Consider the following 16,102-nt stretch of genomic DNA (forward strand, 5'->3'; position numbering starts at 1 on the left):
TTATGAAGCTTTTTTCTAATATTATCGCTACCCATGCTGTGGGGACAATAATCCTAAGAAACTGCGAGATTCAGAAGTTCACACAGGATTTATGAGATAGCTTGATCTTGTTAGCAGCACATGAGCATTGTTATGGGAGTGTGTTGTAGAAATGAGACTCAGTAATAATAAATTCGGTGGTCTTGCTTAGTCAACATTGGCGGCCATGCCACTCTGTGGTCTCTGGACTATTTGTCGGTGTTGTGACCAGTAAAATTGTAAGATTTTAATGAGTATTGACTTCCTCTGGAGGGTACAAAATTTTAATTTTACAGTTGTAAGATTTTGAAAAGTTTTATGGTTAATCTAATCAAATATTTTACATAAGTTTATGACAAATAGTAAATACTCTGTTTTGCAGTACAAATCAAATCGTCAAGATGTCATTCAATCCTCTTTCTACAATTCTTAAAGAAAACAAACTTGAGGGCCAAAATTACATAGAATGGAAACAAAATTTGGGCATCGTTCTTACAGCATAAGAGTACAGCTTTGTGCTCACAACCCCGCGACCTCCAGTGCCGCCGGCTAACGCAGCGGCAGGAGTCAGAGATGCACACAGACGGTGGCATAAGGCCAATGAGATGGCTAAATGCTATATGTTGGCATCTATGTCATCAGTGCTCAAGCATTAGCATTCATCCATGGAAACAGCCGCCGAGATCATGCAGATCTCAAGAATCTTTTTGGTACTCAGAATCGAACGGCTAAGTCTCAAGCCTTTCGGAGTATCATGTCGAAGACGATGAAGGAAGGCTCGTCTGTGAGGGACCATGTCCTCGAGATGATGGGCCACCTCAACTAGATTGAGGTCTTGGGAGGGACGATCGATCCCGAATCTCAAGTGACAGTTATCCTTCAAAGTCTTCCCCCTAGCTTCCAGCAGTTCAAGCTCAATTTCGAGATGAACAAGAGAAACTACACCTTGGCAGAGTTGTTGACTGAACTTCAGTCGGCAGAGGACCTTATGGCGTCTCGTTCCTCTGGCTCCAAGCCTAGCAAAGGAAAAAGGCAGGCACCGAACTCAGAAGCGGCAAATCTGGCTAAGGGAAAGAGAAGAAGAGGGCAAACAAGAAGCCCACGGGGAAGTGTTTCAAGTGTGGGGAAAAGGGCCATTGGAAGCCAGACTGTCCTAAAAGGGGCAAGGCTACAGGTATGCACCAAGCTTTAGTAGTCGAGTCATGTTTGGCATCGACGTCTACTTGCACTTGGGTTATTGACACAGGAGCCACTGATCATATTTGTTTTGATCCTGACTTAATGCAGGTGACAAGACGGCTACATGATCGTGAGATCGAAGTCCAGCTGGGCGACGCTACAAAAGTGGCGGTCGTTGCAGTGGGAGACGTTTATTTGCGTTTTAATAGTGATAGATTTTTTATTTTGAAGAATGTTTTATTGATACCTTCTTTTAGAAGAAATTTAATTTCAGTTTCTAAATTAGTTTTTGATGGATATTCGATTTCTTTAAATAACAACTGCGTTAATAAGAAAGATGGTTCTTATATCTGTCGTGGTATCATGGAAAACGATCTGTACACAATCACATCTACACAGTTTAATAATCGCAAATCAGAACTCAATACAACATCGAAAATCTTAAAGAAACGAAAGGAACCTTCAAGTTCAATGAACAAAACGTACTTATGGCACCTTAGACTTGGTCATGCCAATGAAAGGAGGATCCATTCTCTTGTTCAACAAGATCTTATCAAAGGTCTAGAGGAGGAACCTTTTCATGAGTATGAGTCATGCTTAGAAGGCAAGATGACCAAGAGGCCTTTTAAGGCTAAGGGCAATAGGGCCAAGGAAGTACTTGAGCTCGTTCATTCCGATGTATGTGGACCAATGTCTACGGAGGCAAGAGGTGGTTTTCGATACTTCATCACATTTATTGATGACTTCTCGAAAATTGGATATATCTATTTGATGCGTCACAAGTTAGAGTCTTTTGACATGTTTAAAGACTTTAAGACTCTTGTGGAGAAGTATCATGGAAAGAATATCAAAAGCCTGCGATCTGATCGTGGAGGCGAATACCTCAGTGCCGAGTTTTTGGACTACTTATCGGAGTCAGGAATTGAATCCCAACTGACTGCACCGGGCACGCCCCAGCAGAACGGCGTGGCTGAAAGAAGGAACAGAACCTTGTTAAACATGGTCTGGTCGATGATGAGTTTTGCACGGTGATAAGGCTAATTTCATGCATAGGTCTAGGGATTGAATTAATACAATTATAGGGTCTAACACATGTTTTAAGCCAAGTGTGCAGAAGAATTCGCCAGGTCGAGGAACAAAGAAGATGAATTACAAGGACCATGCAAATACGGCGAATAAGTGAGCAAGGAAAATGACTAGACGGAGGGATTGTGAAACTGAAGGGCAGAATGGAGATTTTGTACGAAGGTTTCTAGAAGATCCTACCGCATCTATATAAGGAAGAGAGCATGCAATGCTCGGGGACTTTTGGCACTTAGGCCTCTGGTTCTTAGCTCACACACTTCTGCATACTTAGGAGATTTTCGGAGTTTCGAAGGGGGTTACGTTTGCCGTCACTATTGCTTTCTAATTCTCGACATTTGTGGTGTAATACCGCCCTTGCAGAGGGCGAAGAAACAATTTCCCGTTTTTATTTTAGTGACTGCTGAAGATTTCACCGAGCTTCGCCGTTCGAAGCTTGGCTCTGTTTTCGATTAAATTTCTGTAGTTTATGCAATTTTTATTTTCCGTATTTGAGCTGCTGTTGAGTTTTGGTTATGGATGTTCATTATTTTGAGTTTGTTGTGATTACTGAGTTGGATGTTTGAGTTTCGTGTTGGTTGCTGAGTTTGGGTGGAATCGTTGGAATCTGGTATTGATCGAAGTAGATCTGGGTGAATCGGGAACTATGGAGTTGATTTTGGTTGCTGTTGGGTTCGGTTTGCTTGGATCCGGAGTGGATTGAGTTTCCGACGTTGGATCTGAAGAGTGATTGAGATTTATGCCTAGCTTTCGTGTTTTCATTTCATTTCGCCCAGTATACGTAGATTTGTTTTATTTCCGGTTGTTTGCAAGTTTCCGACGTCCGAATTTTTACATTTTGTTCAAATCCCGGTATGTGCTCTGTTTTCTTCATCTTCGTGTTTGAATCAGTTGAAGTTAAGCATGTCATTGTTAGTTAGGTTCTTAGTTTGTTAGTTGCAGCTTTTCTTCCGTACTTGATATTTCTGGAAGTTGGTCCCCACTTCTATTTGCGTTCTGTTTAGCTATAGTTGGTAATTGTTTGCTTGGTCTAGGAAGTAAGTTTAAAATTACATAGATCTAAGGATGTTCGATGTCTGCATGCTATTTACAGTTTACTAGGTCTAGTGTTTAATTTCGTGCTTAGGTCTAGAAGTAGTTATATCTCAACCCAAGTTTGCATGGCAGCAGCCGTTTTCTAACCAAAAATCCCTAGATGCTTTCTTACATGTTCATCTTCGTGGGATCGACCCCTTGCTTCTCTATACTAGTCTATAGTATAACGGGTTGAGGGATCTTTGAAACACGAGAGTTTGTGTGTCCATCGACAGAGTCTCCCGCTTCGCCTTGAGTTCCTAGACCTAGTGTTTAGTGGATTCATTGGACTGGCAGCTCGATCTAGAAGTTTATTATACACACACTCACACTAACGACAAGCGTGCTTCACACGGCTACCTATTTCGTTTTGGGGTCATGCCTTGCTTTCTGCAAGCCACATTTTAGACAATTTACCGTCAAAATCCGTGCCTACTACTCCTTATGAGTTGTGGACAGGGCGCAAGCCCAATCTAGCACATCTTAAGATTTGGGGTTGCCCGACTCAAGTATTGGAAAATGATCCAACTAAGCTAGGATCGAGGATGGATGTATGTTTGTTTATAGGGTACCCTAAAGGAACGAAAGCTTATGAATTCTTTAGTCTCTGAGACACGAAAGTTATTGTGAGAACTCACGTGACATTCTTAGAAGAAAACTATGTAATGAATCATAAACCCAGCAGTGAAGTGGCTCTTGATGAGGTAACTTCTGTCACAAGTTCCATTAACCAAGAACCCGTACCTAGTGTACAAACAATTCCCGAAACTTCAACTTCTACTCCAAGTATTATAGTGCCGCACCGCAGTGGGAGGGTCTCTCATGAGCCCGAAAGATACATTGGTTTGGAGGAATCTATGGATCACTCCCTGAACAGCAATACATTAGATCCCTGGAACTTTGCGGATGCGCTGGCAGATGTCGATCATTGCGAATGGGTCAAAGCAATGGATTCAGAACTACAATCTATGATAGATAAAGACGTCTACGATTTGTCCGTCCTACCCCGAAGGCTGCACTGCCATTGGGAATAAGTGGATATATAAACGTAAACGTGGACCCGATGGACGAGTTAAAGTCTTCAAGGCAAGACTAGTGGCCAAGAGATATACCCAAAAGGAAGATATCGATTACGATGAGACTTTCTCCCCGGTGGCCATGCTCAAATCGATCCGGATACTATTGTCTATAACAGCTTATATGGATTGAGATGTATGGCAGATGGACGTTAAGACTGCGTTTCTGAACGGTGGTCTTGAGGAGACCATCTACATGGAACAATCCGAAGGATATGCCATAAATGGCAAGGAACACATGGTTTGGAAGCTTAAGAAGGCTATTTATGGCCTTAAGCAAGCATCTAGATCGTGGAACCCGTGTTTCGATCAAACTGTTTGCAAGTTTGGATTTGAAAAGTGCCCAAATGAAAGCTGCGTGTATAAGAAGGTTGAAAATGGAATGTAGTGTTCTTTGTTTTATATGTAGATGGCATTCTTATAATTGGAAATAATAAAAAGATGTTGTCATCAGTAAGAACTTGGTTGTCAAACCAGTTCGAGATGAATGATATGGGAGATGCAGGACACATCCTCGGGATCAAGGTTCTTCGGAATCGAGAAAAGAAGATGTTGTGCTTATCTCAAGAATCTTACATCAACACAGTACTTAGCCGTTTTAGCATGCAGGACGCCAAGAAATGTTTCTTACCTTTCAAACATGGCATCCATCTATCTCAAGAGATATGCCCCAAAACGCAGTTTGAGATACAAGTAATGAGAAGGATTTCATATGCTTCGGCAGTTGGAAATCTCATGTATGTATGCTTTGTACGAGACCTGATATTTGCTTTGCTGTTGGCATGGTGGCAAGATATCAGTCGAATCCAGGCCAAGGACATTGGACTGCCGTAAAGAACATACTCAAGTACCTTAAACGGACTAAGGACTATGCTCTAGTTTACAATGCATATTTAAATGTATAAGAACGTAACAAAGTCTAAGTCTTTGTTTTAGTAGACCGGTTGTGGGCGTCGTCCAATTTAAGGTAACACGGTCAGTTCTGAACAAAGAAAAAGAAGAATTTCACAATCTAGATAGGTCTAGACTACCTATCGTGAAAGGTTGCAATGTCAGTCCGATTATTTCTAAGCCTTATTGAAATAAGATGACGTTGGTGTGGTATAGCACTGAATTGGATCTAAACGTCAAGACGAGTTTTTATGCTATCTACTGAAAGACGAGGTCTCGATAATTAATTTCTTAATCAATGTACGTTAGCATTGAGCATACGATATTGAGTATCTACTACTTTGACTTACCAATAGGTGGGCTTTTTCGTCACCCAACGATCCTGGTATATTGGGTAGTGGTGATCAATATCTAGAGATGCTAGGATTGTTATTATGTTGAATCGTGCGCGAGGTGAGTCTCGTTTGATAACATCCACAAGAGGAGCTTGAAACAAGGTTTTATTATTCGGAACCTAGCTAGTTCGAGTTTGATTACTCTATGAATAATAAATAAGAGTTTCTTGCTAAGTCCACTCTTGGAGATTAAAATATGTTAATTAATTAAGTCCATAGCAGACATTGATTTATTAATGGATGTTTCTACCTTAAGCGCGGAAAATAAATTAAACACGCAAAAAGGAAACCCGGAATACTTGTAATTTCGGATTTGGAAAGGTAGTGCAATATTACTTCTGTAGTGGTTGCTTGTAATATTCCAATATAAGCTTGTATTAAATTGTGGGTTCAATTTAATTAGTAAAAAGCTAATTGGGTGAGGCCATGTCCAAATTCTTCCTTAGATCCCTGACTGGTCCCAATATGTGACTTAATATAAATAGGAGAATAAAGGATACAGAAAATACAATTATTTATTTTCAAAATTTTCGTCCACTCCTGTTTGAGAGAGAGGAACGATTTTTTCTCCTTCCGTGAGCGAGATTATGTCTTCTTTATTTAAGTCCTAGTACACTGGTGAGATTTACCCACACAAATATCAGTTTACAGTCCGGGACACCAGTCAGAAGATCCGAGGTCGAGTTCTCAAGATCTTAACGTGGAGAAGAAGCAAGCCATCCTCGATTCTTAAGTGAATCTACGAGGTAAATTGGCTAACTCCGTACTAAGCATGTTTTAGGGATTATTTGTGCTAAAACATGTTTAAAATTCAAGTTATGAGCATGATACATGTGATAATTACGCGAATAGAATTTATCTAAATAATCTACTAAATAGATCGATTTTATGTGAGCCGTTAGAACGCAAGCTTCCGCAACCAACCCCTTCATAGTATATGGGCCACGATTAAGAAACGGATGTTTGATACATTGGTGGAAGTGTTGACATAAATTATAATCTCACATTTTTACCCTCAATATTGAAGTTTATTTACACGCTGATTCCTCTTTGCAGCCCTAAAACATTTTGGAAATCACTGAAATCTATTTCCCCCACTTTCATTTCCTGCATTTCTCATAGAGATTTTGCGGGAAATCTGAAATTTGAAGAGCAGCGCTATTATCTCTCTTCTTTTCTTCTAATCTCTGTCAGCTACTCATTTATTCTTCCAATTTTATGCATGACGCAGTAAATTTTTACTTCTTTCCTTCTTTGTTTTTTCAAGTTCAAATTAACCAACCTGGAAAATGATTACGGATCTGCAATTGGATGGGGATGAGTAAATCTTGGTTCCCACACACGACGCCCGGAAATCCTTGCCAGCTTCTATGGTTTTTCCGCTGATTACCCGTCGTCCTCGATGGAGTTTCTTTTTTAACTTAAGGAGGATCGACGATGGTTCCTCATCTATCCCCCGAAGTGACTCAGACCCCCGGCCTAACGGTCGGAGGTGAATCGTCTTACCACCGAGCTGCGCTTCGTTGTCGGGATGGAAAGGAACGAGTCATCCAACCTTTCCCCAAGCACGGGTCCAGACCAGTTAACTGTATCAACCCAATCAAGGGTACCAAGTTAACCTATCTCCCCCAGCGCCTAGGTCCCAAGCACGGGTCCAGACCAGTTAACTATATCAACCCAATCAAGGGTACCAAGTTAACCTATCTCCCCCAGCGCCTGGGTCCAGGCCAGGACTCAAGAACTCCCCAGGGGAAATTAATCCCCAAGTTTCGCCTCCCAGGGGTCGAACTCGTGACCTCTAGGATGGCGCGGTATCCTTGCCTCCCTCCTCAACCACTTGAGCTAGGGGGCTTGGATCCGTCCTCGGTGGAGTTTGAGTGGCTTATGCTGTGGAAGAAGAAGGATTGAAATGATATGAGGGTAGCATTGGAAATGTCAATCTTTTTCTAAACACCTTCTTCAAGGCTAGAATATAATCGGCCACTTTACCTCCAAAAAGTTATTTGCCATATTTTAGTATAGATTCATGGGCTTGACCGGGCCTTACTTATTTACATGGGCCGACTAAAAAATTTTCATTTGGTATAAAACACCAGACTTTGACCAAAACAGTACCCTTTTCTAGAGTATTGGGCGCTATCAAACACACCCTAATTGTCCTTCAAAAATGGCACGAGCGGTTTTTTAACTTGCGACTCACTGAGCAAGTTGACATTTATAGCCACCGAATTTAGCAGCACGCCACGCAATCAAGGTTGTACCCTGCCGTAAAATGAAATGGCATTTCAGTAAATCACAGAAATTGGTAGCCACCTTTCCGCTAAAAAATACTGTGTACAAATTGCGGAAATGTCTGACCTAGACGTCACCACGGTTCGGGAACCGGCGGTTCACGGTTCGGAACCGCCGGTTCCGGTTCGAGAAATGAAGGAACCTGAACCGGCCCGGCCAAGGTTCGGCGGTTCCGGTTCGTGAACCGTGAACCGCCGGTTCGCGTGAACCGCGGAACCGTCGGTGCAAATCCGGTTCCGGGCCGGTTCGGCGGTTCGTTTAATTTTTTTTTTTTGTAAATTTGTAATTCAAGTAAAAAATGTAAATATATTTGCATAAATAAAATTAGAATAAAGCGATGTACAAATGCAATTTTATTGATACAAATTACAAATTACAACTTTAAAATTACAAATTACAACTTAAAATTTACAAATTACAACGTAAAAATTAGAAATTACAACTTCAAAATTATAAATTACAAAAGACTTAAAGTCTTGATTACAATTTACAAAATTACATATTCGAAACAAAGGGGAGAAAAAAGAAATAAAGGAAAAGGACTTGAGCTCAACTTAAATTTAAACTTAAATTTAAAATTTAAGTTGAAATTTAAGTTGAGATGCCTACGTATCCTCAATGCTCAATTGCATTTTGGAATCAAAGTCCACGTAGTTCTCTTACCTTGCTTACCTATTTGGCTTATCAGAAGAATTGGCGCCTACTCTTCTTCGTCGGGGAAGTAGTCTTGGTCAGGTTGTACTACTTGATTGTCCCAATCCGGTTCTTGGTCTCTAATTTCGGCGGAGCACCAATCATCAAGTAACATGGTGGCTTCCATGTTTTGCCCGGTGAGTCTACTTCTTCGGTCGTCCAAGACGTTGCCTCCAACACTAAAGGCGGACTCGACGGCGACAGTGGAAGCCGGAACCGAAAAGATCTCCTTGGCCATTGATGCAAGGATAGGAAAATCTTTCTCGTGTGATCCCCACCAATCTAGGACGTCGATTTGTTGGGGAACGGGACCTCCTTCTTCCTCATTGAATGAAAAGTGTGAGTCAAAATATAAGTCTAACTCACTTGTCGAATTTGCCGTCCTTCCTCCGCTGCTGAAGCCGTATAGGTCCGCCAATTGGGATTGGGCGTCGGGGTCATCAACTTGGAAGAAGCCAAAGTTATGTGTTTGACGGGGGGTCTAGGTCTCACTTGGTGGGTACGGTTGTACTTGGCTTCGTAATCGTGAAAGAGAGCCCGCAAGTCGAACTCAAAAATTCTTTGGAGGCTTGGGAGGTGGGGGATGTTTATTTGGAATGTTTGGGCTAGGTTTATGTAGTTGTCGTCGTCCTCGTCAGTTTGCAAAGCTCGGAGTGGTTCAAGATCAATAGAAGCCAAATTGTTGTAATAAAATTCTAAAATTTTGAAAGTACCAACTAGTTTCCACTTTGGATCCAAAACTTTGGCAAACAAAAAAACCGTGGGGATCTCGTTGAAATACTTGAGCCATTTTTCAACCATATAATATAAAACACATATTAACTCAAGATTGTTTGTGGAATTTTTCATTGCAGTTTTAAAACCAAGTGATATGATCATGCAATGTTCTAAAACACGAACGGATGTGCAATAATACACACCCGATAACTCAATAGTGGCATTTCGAAAACATTTGAATAACTTAAACAAGCTCATGCTTTGATCCCAACAAGAAGATGTTAGATATAAATCATCAACATGGTAAGTTCTATAAAAATCAACTAAATATTCTATATGCTCCAATGTAGATTGCAACATATCATATGTAGAGTTCCATCTAGTAGACACGTCTAAAGTAAAAGTTGTGTACCTTATTTTCTTCAAATGGCAATACTTCTTCCACGTCTTGCCAATTTGAGGCTTCCAGTGGATCAAGGATACAGCTGTAGTAATAGGTTGAATATGTCTTTGCCACAAAGACAAAGCATCTTGTACACATAAGTTTAAAATATGACAAATACAACGTTGGAGAAAATACTTACCACTTATCACCGGGGAGCAAGCCGCAATTAAATCGGATATACTTGCGGTGTTAGCGGTTGCGTTATCAAAACCAACCGAAAATATCTTGTTGCATAACTTATACTCATTCAAAACTTGAATAATTAAATATGCAATTGCTTGTGCGGTGTGTGGGGAAGGAAATTGTCTAAAACCAATTAAACGTTTATTTAAAGACCAACTATTGTCTATAAAATGACATGAAATTCCCATGTAAGAATTTCGTTGGAAAGAATCCGTCCACACATCGGAGCAAATATTAACTTTGTGCCCCAAGGTGGAGAGGAATTTTCCAACCTCTCGTTTTTTGTCAAAAAACTGACGGTTGTTAGATCTTTGAGCAGTATAGGGGGGAATTCTCTTTGTAGCAACATTAAAAGCGGTTTGCATAGTAACTTCATATTTTTTGTCATTAAAAAAATTGAACGGCAAATGTTTCATTGCCGCCCATCTTACCATAGCATCGGTAACATTTTTCGGATCATATTTAAATAGCGGCGTACCTGTTTGAGACGATGAGCCGGCGGGGAAGTTTATTTGGCTTTGGGACTTAGTATGCCCATATTCCACGGGGTGTTTTTACTTCAAATGGCGATGGAGAGTACCATATCCCCCACCGATAACAAATGGATAGACTTTATCGCAATAGTTGCAATATGCTTTGAACTCACTTGTCTCCACGGTAGTGGTCGGATCATTAGGATTTGAAATTACCACCGGGAACTTCTTGAAATGTTTGGTGAAAATCTCGGATTTCAACTTGGGAGGCATCTTTTTCTTTTATCGTCCTGCGGAAGGAGGAGGATCGGCCTCCTCCTCATCATTGTCGCCAACTTGGCCGGTGCTAGAAGGGGGGAATTGATGCGATCCATTATCGCCTTCGTCCGACGATAGATTCACATCGTACTCGAAACGCGAAGCCGAATGTGAATGCCCCCCTTGTGGGTCGTCGTCGCCGAGGGCAAGTAACAAGGCCGCATTTCGATCTTCTTCCTCCTACGAAAATTATACAACTAAGTAAAAATACTAACACAAAAATAAAACACATAAAAAATGAAATTATGAATTTAATAAAAATGAATTAACAAAAAATTAAAACATCTTATAACTTACTTAAGCTCGAAGAGCGGCTAGCCTTCCCACCTCCTCCGCAACTTGTGCTCTAGAAGGGGCACGTCGACGACGAGTATCACTTTGACTTTGATCTTGGGCAATTCCCTTGCCTCGATCACCACCACGACGAGATGAAGACATAATATAAATATTTATTGAAATTTAAAGTCGTGAAGATGATAACGTGAACAACGTGAGAGTAAAGTATGAGCGCAAATAACGTAAACAACTTGAGAGAATGAGGATGGAGAATAGAGAAATTGAGATTGAGAGAGAAATTCTTATTAACACAAGAATGAGGTGAGTAGAAATGAAGAGGAGGGGGGTATTTATAGGGGAAAATTGTGATTAAAAAAAAATTGAAAAAACGGCCGAACCGCCGGTTTTCCGTCGGAACCGCCGGTTTTCGGTGGAAACCAGCGGTTTTCGTCGATTTTAAAAATTCAAATTTTTTAAATTACCGTTGGAACCGCTGGTTTTCCGCCGGAACCGCCGGTTTTCCGCCGGAACCGGCAGTTTTTCGGCCGAAACCGGCGGTTTCCGTCAACGGTTTCTGACCAAACCGGGACCCGGGGGAGCGGTTTCTGAAAAGGCTAGGAAGTAGGCCTGAAAAGGTGTCGGGAACTGCCGAACCGGCGGTTCGGAACCGGCGGTTTAGAACCGCCGGTTACGGTTCTTCAATTTTTGTGAACCTGAACCGGCCCGGCGGTTAGGGCGGTTCCGGTCCCGATTCGAACCGCCGCCGACGGTTCCGGTTCCGGTTCGGAACCGCCGGTGACAGTTCCGGGCCGGTTCGTCCTGGCCGGTTCGGTTTGGAGACCTCTAGTCTGACCGTTGAACATTAGCTAGGGAAAGGGAAATTCATTTCTCTGGCTCTCTTTCTTCAATAATTTCACCGAAGCTTCTCCTTTTTCACCCCTTATTATGGCTATTACGTAATTTCTGAATCTCTAGCTCAGTGTGTGTAGTGTGTGTCCTTAACCGAGTGGGTTTTGCGGAGGAGTTTTTGTGTGAGAGAGAAACTTTTCCTTGACGAATTTGGCAATTTTTTTGGGAGGGGGAAATGGACTCCGATTCGTGGCCTCGGATTTCAAGCTACTCTAGGCGTTATCTATCTCGACCAGGTGCGTTTGATTCTGTGGAATTTTGAAGTTTTTCACCAATTTTGAAGAAATTTGGTGAAAAGTTTGGATTTTGTTTCGTGGGATTGTTTTTATTTTGAGCCTGAATTATCTGAATGAGGATTTGGGATTTTGATTTGGATCGATTGGTTTATTTCCTTTTGGGAGCACATTTAGGTACCTGGGTTTTCTTCTTTATGTGATGATTATCTCCAAATGATTAATTTAATCCGTTTTTTTTTTCATATTTCTGTACATTTCCCATAAAAAAATGGTGCTGGTAATTGTTGTGAAAACATGGGGATTTAAAATGTTTTGTGGAAATGCAATGCTCTATTAGGGTTCTAATTAAATTGTTTGAATTTTTGAGCAAACTCATGACATGAAGTTTCATCGTTTTTGTCTCTAGTAATGAATTTTCGATTTAGGATTGGGATTTTAATTGTCGTATGTCTTGAATCGGTGAAGAAAGTTTGTATCTTTTTCACTTCTTGTTTAAAGAATTCTTATTATTATGTAGCCCTTTAGATCTTTCCAATTCGTTATTTTGTTTAAGCTGTCACAGAGATTTGCAAGTTCAGTTTTGTTAATTCGTTATGTCCATAATGTAATGGTGAGATACTTTCTTGATTACGTGTAGCAGATGTATATAATGGAGAAGAGTTTGAAGGTGAAGAAGAGCAGAAGTCTGAGTTTCTCTGCCCGTTTTGCAGCGAGGATTTTGATGTGGTTGGGCTTTGTTGTCATATCGATGAAGAGCACACCGTTGAAGCCAAGAATGGGGTACCTACATTGCAACTTTCCCTTTCGTATCTTCTTTTTGGTGTTTGTTTGTGTGTAGTTACCTGCATTTTGGTGTCGACAGCATGCGATCATGCCTTTATCATGCTTGCTTACGACCAAGTGGAATTAATTAAGAGCTTTTCTATAGTTAACAGTAAAGACTTAAGAGGTTTCATATAGGATTGCAATTGCAGAAATTTGTTTGCTTTGCATAATTATTTGCTTGTATGTGTGTGTGCTGAACACATGCTAAGAAAACAACGGTTCTTAGTTTTTTTCCACTTGCTAATCTTGTGTCACTTCTTAGATGGGTATAAACAATGTGTAGATAGACGATTTCCTTATGTACGTTTTACCTTGTCGCTGTATAATCATGGTATGCTATTAATAGTTTGTAATTAGGGTCTTGAGCATATTGTTGAGATGTGTACAGGCGTTTGTGTAATCAGAGAACTTCCCTCTTTGCCTTCAATTACATGTGAAAATGACTTGTGAACTTAATTATGACGTCCCTCATTGGTTGCCCGTGGATTCCATTGTCAAGAAGTGTATCCACTTGTTTCCATTACTTGATCAATATACACAATAATGCTGCTTTCTGCCAAAATGCGGCTAATCTCTTGAAGTTCTTAAAAAGTCCGATATTCTATCTTTGCGAGGGCAAAACTATAGATTCTTGGACATTATGCTTGGGCTTACCAGCCTTTGTAGTTGTGTTTCGACCTGATTTTGCACATGTTTAAGCATGTTGATATGATGAATCACCACCAATATTGATTAATCTAATTTGCATGACTTGGGTTAATATTCTGATGTATTTTTTTTCTTATGCAGGTTTGTCCCATTTGCGCGAAAAGGGTCGGAACAGATCTGGTCCGCCATCTCACTGTGCAGCATGCGAGTCTACTAAAGATATCCTTCGAGAAAATTCCAAATACTTTATAACCCTCTTTTGCTCGTTTCTTATATTACAATAGAATGGCGACCCATGTTTTTTCCTTGACCAGAATGTCACATGCAGCGTAGGAGAAGACTGAGGAAAGGTGCATCTAATTTCCCACTTTCCATCTTCAAACGAGAGTTGAGGGATGGAGGAAGCCTACACTCCCTTCTTGGTGGGTCTTCAATCCCGGTTTCTTCCTCACACATAGAACCCGACCCACTGTTAACCTCTTTCATATGCAATCCACCCGATGCTGATGAGTCCTCAAGTGTCCGGCCTCTCTCATCCGTTGAGGAGTGCACAATGGTCGATAACCACGCAGTGGACCCCTGCGACAGGTAAAGATTTGATTTTTACTGTAATTCTTGATTCTCGTCTACACAATTCCTGGGTTACCGGTCATCTTAGCGATGTTTTCTGACTCAGGATGGCGCAAAAGTGCCCGATGTCAGATGAAGATGCGAGGGAGAATAGTCGAAGGTGCGAATTTGTGAGGGGTGTTGTGATGTCTACTTTTCTTGATGATTTATGAGATGGGGCTTTTGGAAATGGAGAAGCATTGTTGGAGAGTTGAAGATGTGTGAGGAAATAGAGCTAAGATGTTGCTTTCCTCACCTACTCCTAGTATGTGAAAACATATTTATGTGCATAATAAAACTAGTGTATGTAATATACATCGTGGATGTCTCTCTCTCCTTCTCTACTTTTCTAGTTTTAAATTGTTATTAAGAAACATTTCCACTATCATGAATAAGAGTAACAATTACTATATCTTAGCGGCTTTTAAGATAGAAGTGTTAATTAAATCAAGTGAAGTTTTAATATTAGATTTGTTCGCATAGATGTTGCAACTATGATTAATTTCCTATTGTACCTAATTCCAAGCAGATTATCCTCAAATCTAATTTTTGAAATGTCAATTAACGAGTCTAGATTCACATTCAAATGGCATATTTGAGACAACAAATATATTTATAAATTGGATTATTAGCGCCTAATATTACATATGCATTTCTGAAATGTTAATTTTTCCACCAACTTTAAAGTTTGAGTATATAATATCATAGTATGAGAGCATCCACAACCGTGCTCTTGCCAGCGGCACGGTTGTGGGCCCGGCCCCACTTTTTCTGTCTGCTCTCTGGCAAGAGCACAACACCCATAGATGTACTCTTCCGCAAGGACGAACACAATTAATTTAAAATTCAATTAAACAATAACATTTCAATAATACTAAAATTCATTAAAAAAACCTAAATAATATTACAAATGACAAATAAAATAAAAATGACATAATTAAAATCCTAAAAATTAAAAATTACATAATTAAAATACTAAAAATTAAAAAAACCACTACGCGTTGCCGAATTTCGCCCACATGTGTTTGATTAGGTCTTCTTGTAGTTGATTGTGGATTCGGGTATCGCGCATTGTGTGTCTAGTCTCGATTCTTTGGCCGACCGTCGTATGCTCGCCTCGGCGTGGGGGAGACCTCGCTATTGAGCTTCCGGCTTCGTCCTCGTCGTAGAAGCTAGCCGCCCTCGGCCCTTCGTCGGCTATAATCATGTTGTGTAAGATAATACACGTGAACATGATGTCGGCGATATTATTCACGTACCATAGCCGAGCCGGGGACTTCACAATGTTGAATCGGGCTTGAAGGACCCCGAAAGCTCTTTCGACATCTTTCCGTGCGGACTCTTGACGTTGCGCAAAAAGAACCCGTCTCGGGTCGTGCGGGTTGTTGAACGTCTTCACGAAAGTCGACCACCTTGGGTAGATACCATCGGCGAGATAGTAACCCATGTGGTAGCTATTTCCGTTGATGGTGAAGTTGATCGCCGGTGCTACACCATTCATCACATCAGTGTTGAGGAGGAGGAGCGGGGGGTATTCGCCGCGACATATGCTTCGTAAGCGGCACGATGTCGTTCGTAGTATTCTTGTCTTCGCGTTCCGCTTCCGCCATAATATGGGTGAAATTCATTTGAGGTTTTGAATGAGGGATGAATGTGTTGATAGTTTGTATGAGAATTAAGAATGAGATATGAATTGATGTGATAAAATGGATGATGAATGTGTGTATTTATAGATGATTTTGGGGGGAAAAAATAAAAAAAA

At 40.8% G+C, this 16,102-nt stretch overlaps 1 protein-coding gene across 2 annotated transcripts; it reads left to right on the top strand.

Moving 5' to 3' along the window:
- Positions 1-11,994: 11,994 nt before the first annotated feature.
- LOC121797718 (protein DEHYDRATION-INDUCED 19 homolog 4-like) lies at positions 11,995-14,752 on the top strand. Of its 2 annotated transcripts, none has more exons than XM_042196407.1 (5): positions 11,995-12,258; positions 12,896-13,038; positions 13,873-13,950; positions 14,054-14,319; positions 14,408-14,752. In XM_042196407.1, exons 1-5 carry the CDS (start codon positions 12,198-12,200, stop codon positions 14,511-14,513), a joined length of 654 nt encoding a protein of 217 aa, XP_042052341.1. In that variant the 5' UTR covers positions 11,995-12,197; the 3' UTR covers positions 14,514-14,752. The 2 variants fall into 2 exon arrangements, with proteins under 2 accessions (XP_042052341.1, XP_042052349.1); XM_042196415.1 differs by having other exon boundaries at positions 12,899-13,038.
- The last annotated feature ends 1,350 nt before the right edge of the window (positions 14,753-16,102 follow it).

This window comes from Salvia splendens, chromosome 1, assembly GCF_004379255.2.
Source record: "Salvia splendens isolate huo1 chromosome 1, SspV2, whole genome shotgun sequence".
In the NCBI taxonomy this organism is placed as follows: domain Eukaryota; kingdom Viridiplantae; phylum Streptophyta; class Magnoliopsida; order Lamiales; family Lamiaceae; genus Salvia; species Salvia splendens.

Coding starts and splice junctions, on each gene's coding strand:
- LOC121797718 (XM_042196407.1), top strand. CDS start 12,198: ATGGACTCCGATTCGTGGCCTCGGATTTCAAGCTACTCTAGGCGTTAT. Junction 13,039..13,872: donor CCGTTGAAGCCAAGAATGGG/GTACCTACATTG, acceptor TTTCTTATGCAG/GTTTGTCCCATTTGCGCGAA. Junction 14,320..14,407: donor GCAGTGGACCCCTGCGACAG/GTAAAGATTTGA, acceptor TTTCTGACTCAG/GATGGCGCAAAAGTGCCCGA.